The 10,682-nt window shown below is 45.2% G+C and overlaps 1 protein-coding gene across 4 annotated transcripts in view; it reads right to left on the bottom strand.

Annotated features, from left to right (window-relative positions):
- Window positions 1–2,252: 2,252 nt before the first annotated feature.
- The window catches only part of NSMF (NMDA receptor synaptonuclear signaling and neuronal migration factor), a 90,621-nt gene continuing 82,191 nt past the window's right edge, over window positions 2,253–10,682 (bottom strand). For all 4 annotated transcript variants that reach the window (XM_084650477.1, XM_084650478.1, XM_084650480.1 and 1 more), the window contains one exon: window positions 2,253–10,629. In XM_084650477.1, coding sequence (XP_084506603.1) covers window positions 10,532–10,629 — 98 coding nt within the window. In that variant the 3' untranslated portion in view covers window positions 2,253–10,531. The remainder of the gene's footprint in view (window positions 10,630–10,682) is intronic.

Below are 10,682 nucleotides of genomic sequence, written 5' to 3'. Positions count from 1 at the left end.
ATTCTCCTTACAATGTATATGATAATCAAGTTGGGGGGGGGGTGAGAAAACCTGGATTTGTGCTGGAAATGGCCCACTTTGATTTTCATACACATTGTAGGGAGAGTGGTCACTTTGGATGGGCTATCACCAGCAGGATAGTGAGTTTGTGTGTGGGGGGGAGGGTGAGAGAACCTGGATTTGTGCTGGAAATGGCCCAACTTGATTATCATACACATTGTAAAGAGAGTGATCACTTTAGATAAGCTATTGCCAGCAGGAGACTGGGGTGGGAGGAGGTATTGTTTCATGGTCTCTGTGTGTATATAATGTCTGCTGCAGTTTCCACGGTATGCATCCGATGAAGTGAGCTGTAGCTCACGAAAGCTCATGCTCCAATAAAATGGTTAGTCTCTAAGGTGCCACAAGTACTCCCTTTCTTTTTGCGAATACAGACTAACACGGCTGTTACTCTGAAACCTATAAAGCAAAAGAACCTTGAAAATGGAGAGAAAGGAGCTTGTGTTTGGAGTAGAGCCTGGAGCATGGAACCTGGTGCAAGAGCTGAGGCCCCAAAGTCAGGCCATGGCTTAAAGCAGATGCACTGCCCAGTACATGAACTTGGGAAAGCTGTTATTAGTGTCCCAGGCACTAGGTATTTACGTAAGCATATTCCAGCGAGCAATATATCCCATTGTAGCACAGGATGGATGGTTTGTCCAAGATATCAGGAACAAGGGGCGGTAGCAGACAGATGTCAGGAAATATGTCTGGTGGTATCTATGTGTATGCTAGTGGTTTTCACCTTAATTCGTTGTGTGGCCTAGGGGATGGCAGAAACTCCCGCTGCCAGCTGAGCCATTCCTTGCTACTAGGCTAAGGTGCCAATATTTCCCAAAGGGAAAACGAGACACAGCACAGGGCTGGCCCGATCCCTGCCTGCCCCGCTGTGCGAGACTGGGGTCGCCAGTGTCCCCTGCACACATTCCTCCGCACCCCGCTTTTTTGACACCAGTGGTCATTTATCCCATTTACTCTTGCTAACTGACAAATGCCCATTTTTGCCAAAAAAGTTGGAACAGCTGGGACAAGGCTTAAAAAAGGGACTGTCCCGCCCACAGCAGGATGTATGGTCACCCTAATCCGGGCACTGACGTGTCAGTGTACCTGTAACAACAGAGCCAGGGCGCTGAGACTGTGTCTAGGGGCAGTGAACCTGGCCGAGTGCCTTTGTCGCTGAGCTGTGGCTGGGGTCTTTCTTCCTGAGTAACGCTGAAGAGCAGCAGGTCAGCAGGCTCTCTGCTCATCACGCTGAAGCTGCAAGGACAGAAGCACTGAGCAGCCTAAGCAGCGCTACAGGGGCAATAATATTCCAGCCTCCAGCACTTCCCCACACTAGGCAGTGCTGTCCACGTCTGCTGGGCCAACTCGCTGTGCAGGGCGGGACAGCACACGGCATGGACACACACGCAAGCCAGCTGGCAACACTGTTTGCCTAGTGGTTAATGCTGCCCACTGACCCAAGGGAGCTGTGGGCGTGATTCTTAGTCCTGGCCCCTCTTCCCCTGAGTTGCAGGAGTGGAAACTGGTTTCATTCCTAGCTCTTGTTGCTGGCTCTGAGGCTATCGGGGAGTGGGGATGGTGGTCAGACAGCACCACCAAGTGGGTGGAGTGTGAATTGTTGGTTTAGGAAAGACAAGTCTACACTAGAGACATAGTGGTGGAGAGGAGGGGAATTAAAACAAAAGGGCTCTGGGGGTTTCTATAAAGGAACCCCCTTGTATTGTCACTGCAATCACCTTGGACCTAGGGACAAAGACAGTGACAAGTCTCCTTTGGCTGAAAGGTCAAAAGGTGGCAGGAGGATGCAGCTAGGTACTGTGGTTCTGAAGAGAATCACCCACCTGTGCATGGAGCTGCTGTGCAGCTGAGAAGTGCATCTGTCTCCCCAGGAGAACCACAAGGGCTGTCACCGCTTAGCCCTTCACATGGCCATGTGGTTGGTAAAAGGACCAATGCTTTTCTATAGATCGTTTAATGCTGTCACACAACAGCTCCGGCCCCTGGGGCCCAGCACTCGGGCTTGTCTCCCCTCTGTAAGAGCCCTGCTTTTCTGCTGCAGCACTTCTTTGACTGCTGCAATTTTAGAAATGTTAAAAGTCTTTAAACCTTCACTGGGCACCAAAGAGCAGATTTGTCACGTAGCACTTGGTTATCGTGTTAGTAACCAGGCAGAGAGAGACTGTATGAAAAGAAAAAAGCTTTTCTCTTGCTTTCGCCAAAATGTCTGTTTTTATTAAATCACATCTTAAAACCTATAAACTTTCATGTATTTGAAACATGGTTATCATACACAAAGCAGCAAATAGTCCCAAAGAAACATGTGAACGTACCCAGTGGATATGGTAGATCTAGCCCACCTGGAAGGAGGCCGGTGTAACCAATCACAAACGGCATTTAAGGTTGTGGGGGGTGCTCAGAAAGATTCTTCTTTCAGCCTTTTGGCAGATCTGCCCTGCTGGCTCAGAGCCCAGGATCTGTCCTTTGAAACGCAGCTTGAATCCCCCACAGAGGCAAGACCCACACTTCAAAACTCTCCACTAATTTTGGGTGCTTCAGATCTTCGGTAGTCAACTTGTGCACCTGAGCTGTCTGACATTGGCACTCGAGAGCAGCAGTGGTCATTTTTGGAAATTTGGGGGTGAAGAGTTTGGAGCTCTCTGCATGGGATTGATCCAACTGTAATTTTCAGTTGAAATGGGATGGGAAAAGGAAAGATTGTTCCTCCCCCAAATCTATTGCCTGCCTGCTGAAATGAAATCCTCAGCTACTGCTATCTGCTTTGTTCAGTGCCGTGGTGAGGAGGCCACACAATGACTTAAACATGTGGGAAGCTGGATACATACACTCCTCCTCTGGAAAGGTTTGATTTTTGCAAGAAGCTGTATGCCCTCAACTCCCATGGAAATCAGTGGGAGTTAAGGGCACTCAGCACAATACAGAATTGGGTCCTACGCATTTGATCTTTTACATGGCATTGTCAAGTAAATGGTTATATATTAGATTTTGTTGCTTTCATTAACGCTGACAATTGTATTTACTTTTTCTCCTTCCTACTGGGAGAAAGGTAATTTGCCCACCTCCTCCATATTCCTAACAGATATACACAAATATAAAAGGACATAAGCTATGATTACTCTCTCTATTCTTTGTAGACCTGTGATTGTTTTTCCAATCATTGCTTGGGGCTTTTTTCTTTAAAGAAAATCAATGCCAGGAACCCAGGCTGTGCTAGCAGCTCTGATAACAAACTAGTCTGTGGTTTTGAGGGAAATAATTGGTTACAAGAAACAATGGCAGGATTCCATGTGTGTGTACACATGCATTAACTTATTTATACAGATGCATGTGTGTAGTTCTCCCCACTCACCAACAGTCCCCCTCTCCTACGCTAACCTGGGTCATTTTTATGACATCTCAAAGTTGAGGATTAATCTCTGGGGTGGCGTCCCTTGAAACCCTCACGTAAGAGTGACCAGGATGTTTGAAGAGGGATGCGACCTCTGTGTCAGAGTTTGAGTCAAAACTCCAGCTCCCCCATCTTCTATTCAATTGTGTGTAAATCCCAACACCAGCCATGGTTTAAGGGTTTAAAGCCAATTGCCAAAGGCCTGTCAATGCAATAACATTGAACTTTTCTCCCCATAGGGAGAGAGCTGGGTATATCAGTAGAACTCCACAAACTGATTTGCACAGCCGTAGGCGAAAGGTTACATTCAAAAGCCGAAAAAACATGTATATCATGTGGGGAATGGGAACTGTGGAGGAGAGACGGGCACATTATTGCTATATAAACTCCAGAAGGGGAGTCTCATGAAGGGCTCACAATTGTACACAGTAACAAATCTCTCCAGCAGCTGCTTGAGGTTCTATGCAAAAGTTTTCATGTTACTGAGACCCAGACACAGCTCCCGTTGAAGTTGATGGAGAGACTTCCAATTAGTTCAGTGACAGCTGGACTGGGCCCCAGCTGCAGAGGGAGCAGCCAAATATCGGGATCAGTTAAAGACACCATCACTTTGCAACATAGAACATAAGGAAGAAATGTGAGTGCTAACGGAATGGTAACCAAATGCCCTCAACTCCCATGGTATGGGTCTCTTACCAAAGGTAAGAGACTCATACACCAATCTTTTTCCTTTCATTGGCCAATTTTAAATATATTTTAATAGCAATGGAATAGCAATCATTATCTTTGAACTCTGACCTTTACTAAATATTTAAAGAAAATGCAATGTAATTTTCCTTCACATGGGTTCTTAGAACGTAATATCCATTATTTTCACCTCTAAATTCACTATTTCACATATTCTCTCCCATGTATCGTATGTCTGAATCAAAACTTCCAGTTGTGTCTCTCCAGCACAGGTAAGAGATTGCACTCTAGCTTTTATACCCAGGGCCCTGACTCCGATCTCACACAACTTATCATCACTGGTTTCACAGCAGGTTGACAGTGGTGTAACTGAGTTCAAAATCAGGCCCATCATCTCTAAGTCTCACATGTATGTATTAAACTCCCAGGAGCTAGACAAAGCTATCAGCAGTCAGACTGACCCATAGCTGTGGGTGAACTGGTTTCTGATTGCCGTTGGCTTGCACTTCCTCCTCCAACAGAACAGCTGGAGGAAAATTCGTACTAGACAATGGTGTCTCATTCAGCCCCCCGAATCTAAGGCTGTAGACCCCTGGCTGCCTGTCTCGCAGTGGGTGAACTCCCTGGTTTACTGCTTTGGGGCTGCAACAAACCTCGGCTTCAGCAGATGTTTGCTGCATCAGTCCAGGCCTCCTGTAACAAGTCCATCCAGCAGGGTTTGAATGAGGGACGTTCTGATTCTGATCACGAATGCTCATAGAGTTGAACAGTTATTTTAAGAGGCAAGGCAGGGACAAGATGAATAAACCATTTCTGGGATCACATGTGCATGTGCTACTCTAGTTTAGTGCCAAACTTTGTTTTCAGTGATCTTTGCCTCCTGTAATTTTTGTTTAACTGATGGGAAACAAATTCAAAATAGACACCAGCCAACACTAGGCCAGAAGGTGTTCCCATTTACACCTGTGCAACTCACCTGAACTCAAATGGGGATGAGGGGGAAGGGAGTCATTTAGATAGGATTTCACCCAGCATCCTCAAAACAAACAGATTTGTGATCCGGGAAGGAAGGGACTTCCTCTAAAATCTCTGATGCATGGTTCTGACAACTCCTGCCAATGCCATTCCTGTTATAGTGACCTAGAAGGGTTCATTATTGTGCAACAGGCCACCTTGTATTGGACCCCCAAACAGTGAATCCCAAAGAAGTGTTCAGGCCAAGATGGGCCTTGCTATGGTGGTGCGTGGTTAGTTAGGCTGAGTTAAGAAGAGGAGTTTGTGGATGTGTCTTCGTGTTTGCCTTTTCTGGAGACACATTACCATTCGGTGACTGGACAGTTATGCTGGAGAGGCCAAGGAGACACTAAGAGAACTCTTGCATTCTGCTGGGTGGAGCAGAGCAGATGGGAACAAACGGGAACATGCGTATCTCACACACAATTGGAGAGAGGCGGCCTGTCTACAAAAACACACATATAGTGTACACACCATCTCTCCCAAGGAGCATCACAGGAGGCAGAACTGGGTTCAGACAAGCCCCGAACAAGCAAGAGGGGAGACCCAGGCTGAGCTGAGCCAGAAGAATTCACTCGTTCCTGGAGTCTCACCCAGGGAAGCAGCAGCCCTTGGAGGCAAAGTGGGCTGAGTGCAGACTGCAGGGGATGTGGCTCAAACCACTCCTGAGGTCCCTGGGTAGGGGTGGGGGAGAGGAGGGCTCTCCTGTTCATGGGCAGGGGAACCCTCATGTGGCAGCAGGGCGGGTGGTTGGTCGGTTTCCCACACAGAAGTGTCACTGTAAGTGGAGTTGCACTGTAATGAGAGAGGGCCTGCCTGCCAACCCCCCTCCCCGCCCCATGAGGGGGGGCTGGTAGCTGCAGTGGGAGTGGGGTGGCTTTCTATGGAAACCCATATCTTGGGCTTTGTCTACACTACAGACTGTAGTGCTACAGCGGTACCCCGTAAGGTTTCCCATGGAGCCGCTCTCCCGCCAGTATCATTAAACCACCCCAACGAGCAGCAGTAGCTAAGCCAGCAGGAGAGCGTCTCCTGCCAACAGAGCACTGTCCACACCGGCACTTCTGTCGGTGAAACTGATACCGGGCGGGGAGGGAAGGGGGGGTTCACACCTCTGACTGACAAAAGTTTGACTGACAAAAGCGTTAGTGTCGACAAAGCCTTAGTTTTCTCTTGGAAGCAGCTTCTACAAGACTCCTCCCTACTTCTCCATCCAGGGCCCAACAAACTTTTCTCTTGCTCAGCCAGAGCAGAGGAGGAGGGAGAGATGACAATCCCATTAGAAAGCTGTACTGAACACTTACATGGGAACTGATAACTGTTGGATGCACACACGCTCACTAGAGTGGAGTGATGTTTCTCAATAAACTGTGTCTACCACATGCCGGTGTGTGATCTTTGTTAAAATTGCCAACCACTGCACTGGCCCAGGTGCACTTCCACAGAACAAGGACCAGAATAACCTGGATGCTGGCATTTTACCACTGTTTGATCACAGCAGGTCTAGACAAATCAGGTGTTAAAATCCCTGTGATTGGGTCTATACTAGCATGCTCCCTTCGGTGGGAAATCTTCACTAAAAGCTTGCTGCAGACACAGCTCTTAAGGGCCGACAGCCAAATGAAAAGTAGCTAAGCAATTAGGGACTTTCCCCTGAGTCCACTATAAACTGAGTTGCACTACAATCACATTTATTAGAAGTGGGCTCCACGAAAAGTTTCAAAGAGCAATTATAAATAAGAGGACTGTTAGAAAGGGGACCAATTTGGGGAACAGATTGCATGGCTTAATACAGATTTATAGCTAAAAAAAAATTTAAACTGAAAAGAACCATTTTATAGGTGCAATGACACACTTTAGGATGTGCACATAAGTCAGTAAACATACCTCTGGGATCTCATTGTGCTGCAATGGCTACACAACAGAGCATGCCAATACCTGGCCTATGCACCACCCAAAGCCCATTCCATAGAGCTTAGGTGGGCTTGAAGTGGCGCACAGAAATGAAGCTGGCCCCCTGCATAGGGTGAATTTCGCCTTGTGTGCATACGATATACTGACTGGTGAACGCAGGCCCCATTGTGTGCACCTGCTGACATGTTGATTCCAATGGAAGATGTCACATCTATGTTTTCCTCTGAGGCCTAAATAGCGACAAAGTTTTTCTGCATCCTATATCCTGCTGACTCCTTCCTGTTCCACCAGGCATTCTAAAGGATCAGCCAGTCTGAAGTCTGAAGGCTAGGACTATAACAGGGTTTAAAAGAGAACTGGATACATTCATGGAGGTTAAGTCCATTAATGGCTATTAGCCAGGATGGGTAAGGAATGGTGTCCCAAGCCTCTGTTTGCCAGAGGGTGGAGACAGATGGCAGGAGAGAGATCACTAGATCATTATCTGTTCGGTTCACTCCCTCAGGGGCACCTGGCATTGGCCACTGTCAGCAGACAGGACACTGGGCTGGATGGACCTTTGGTCTGACCCAGTCTGGCCTTTCTTATGTTCTTAGCCAGCTAGGAGTGGATGAAAACACAATTTCTTCCTTTCAGAATTAACTTCCAAAGTGATACTAGCACACAAGACTTTAAATGGTTGATAGGCAGGAGGTATAAAATTCCCATACTGTCCTTCCAATTATAGCTTTTAGAACATTTTTTCATCCCTTTAGTCAAATGATCACTGCAAATACAAGAATCTGCTCATGTCATAATACCATAAAACTACATGGGATAGATCTTTGGAAAAGAGAGAAATGCATTCATTATTTTCAATATACTATACTATACAGTCAATTGAACCAGTAAAACAGTCTGAAACATTCATTCAAACTTACATCTCCATATAGGATAGGTTATGCAACCGTACAATCTACCTTTCTACTGCAACTCTAGTTCTAGAAGTGCTCAATCATAATAGATATACAATAGTTATACAGATAAATGATCAAAGTGTATATATTAAAGGCCCTTTCAGAGTCACATAGTATTTTCAATAGTTTCCACAATGCTACATTTATGCTACCACATTCACTGAAGTGGGGCTTTACTTGAGACGAGAGAGCATTTTATCATTCTTCACTTAACATTGTAAGCAACAACCCAAATCACACACGCAAACTGGAAAGTGACAGAGTCAAATATGGATGTGTTTTTGCGTCAACATCTTAATGCCGTCACTGTCATTTCATTTCTAGGCTGTCACAGAATATCCAACTCCCACCTCCTCCTGAGGAGCAGAGAGATATTAACATGCCAAATGTTAGTTCAGTGACATATAGCTTTAAACAAATCTGCTATGACATTTTCTTCCAAAACCACTTATGGTGGTGCCAAGAACCCTCTTAGTCTGCAAATCTGAGCATAAATCAACTGGAAGAAGAATTGTGCCCCCAATGACCAGCAGCCATCAGAGCATCCTGGTGGCCGCCTGGAGAGGCAGAGCAATGTGCTCACCTTTCTCGACAGCTGGCTGCGCTGGGGCCATGTCATTCGCAAGCAGATATTGATGAACTATTTGGATCGTCATGGTGATTTCTAATGATCAGAAACTGTCTCCCTCTCCCCCACTTCTTACTGTACGTGGATTATTTCATAAAGATTTTACATAAAAGGTCATTAATGTACATGGGTCAGCAGTTTTAGCCAGTGGCCTGCTCCCCGGTATTAAAACAACACATGGGGCACGAAAGAGAAAGGGGATTTTCCACAGATCAGAATTAATGTTCTTTTTTTTTACGATTCAAAAGGTTTATACATTTTTTTTTCTGCACTGCACAGCCAGGTACTTTTACAAAAGAACACACCAGGAGCCCAAACTAACCCTCCATGGTTATTCTCCTGTATATTTTACCTCTCTGAAAGAGAAAGGATATAATTGCCCCAAATGGCCAGGGTGACCTGTGCAGACTACAGTAATATTTAGCCCCTAGACATTCAGGAGACTAGAAGACTAAAAAAAAAAAAGTCAATAAATTCCACAGTATATCCTTAAAGATATTCAGCACAAATCCAGATTTGAAAACCATAGCTACTCACAGATGAGAGCTGTATAAGCCGTGTGTCTCAGACAAAAATGATTTGGAGGGGAAAGCTGAGAACTACAAATGGCTCAATAAATTGCTGGAGAAAACTGTGGTTTGCAAGTCAACAACTGGCAGGTAGGTGAATGTGGGAAAGATTCAAAATGCTACTCACCAGTGCTACATACTTCAAGAAACATTTCATTCTATTAATTCAAACACCTAAACCCCCTCGGAGGATTTCTCATTCTCAAATAATCTTCTATTCCATCCTGCAGTCTGCAAGAAGAGCTCATCTTTCTAAAATGTAACAATATACTGAGTGAACAATTACCATAGCTATTAATTTCTACTTCATTGTTATATCTTAATGAAACTGATGAAGATTCCACTCAGTCATATACTGTATTTCTAACCTAAACTTACAGCAAAACTAAAACCATACAGTTTTGCAAGTAGCCGAGATAAAGTAACAAAGTTGTGTCTAATTGGAGGGGCAACATACATTCATAAGAGCACATACAATTAGTGTAACACAACTACTCTGAAATTAAAAATAAAACCAAAACCAAACAGGATTGATCAATGCAGCAGACATGCAGGGTCTGCTAAGTAACATTAAAATCATATTGCTGGTGATTAAATATGTCTACAGAAGATATATTACGATTTTGAATATATTTTCAAGCAGACTAAAAAATACCTCATCTATTGATTATTGATGTGTTATTTGTAACTAATTAAATATTGGGAGGGTTTTCCCCTCTGTGTATAAAAATTGCACTTATTTTCTATTAAATCAAAATACGTTAAACTTTAATTCTGTACTTCAGTGTGTGTTGACATTAGGTTGCTGAACCTTGCCTGTCAAAGCTTGCAGGATTAAGTATGGCGTTCCTTGCCTTCCAACATCCCTAGCACAGCCAAGAGAGCCGCTGGGGTGCACCCGTCAGTACAATGCCCTTCCTGCTCTGGGCTTCAAGTCACTGCTTTACTATAGTGCAAGGATTATTTATTTAAATTTTTTATAAGAAAACCTGAGCCTTAAATGTCTTTAAAAGGACCTGGAATTGATTCTGGCCCATCATGACCTGAAACAGCTCAGTCCTGCAAGGAAATTTCCCATTTGACACAGCTCCCTCTGAGAGACAAAGGCTCTGCGGGCAGTGTCTGCGGAGTCACATCATTCGCCTTCAAGTCTCTGTCTTTACCCAAAAGCCTTTTGTCCTGACAGCCCTTCCTTCCAGCTCTTCGGCACTGCTGCCTCCTGCAGGGCTCCCCGTGCCAATGAAAAAAGTCTCTGCCACAAGCATGACTTGTGAGACACTGGTGATCACCCTCCTCGTGCAATGGCTTCTCCAGCTCATAAAATGTCATCGTAATCCAACAGTTTGGAATGCTGGCGAGTCTTCCAGAGGCGGTAAAGGCGGAAGTCAAAGTAAGTTTCAATCATTTGCTTCCCTAGGATGAGAACCAGAACAAAGCACAGAGGTTACCCCAGTGACGCACTGGGT

This window comes from Lepidochelys olivacea (genome assembly GCF_965140295.1).
Source record: "Lepidochelys olivacea isolate rLepOli2 genome assembly, chromosome: 16".
In the NCBI taxonomy this organism is placed as follows: Eukaryota; Metazoa; Chordata; order Testudines; family Cheloniidae; genus Lepidochelys; species Lepidochelys olivacea.
The sequence above is the reverse complement of the archived record's forward strand: the minus strand, read 5'-3'. Positions and strand labels throughout refer to the sequence as shown.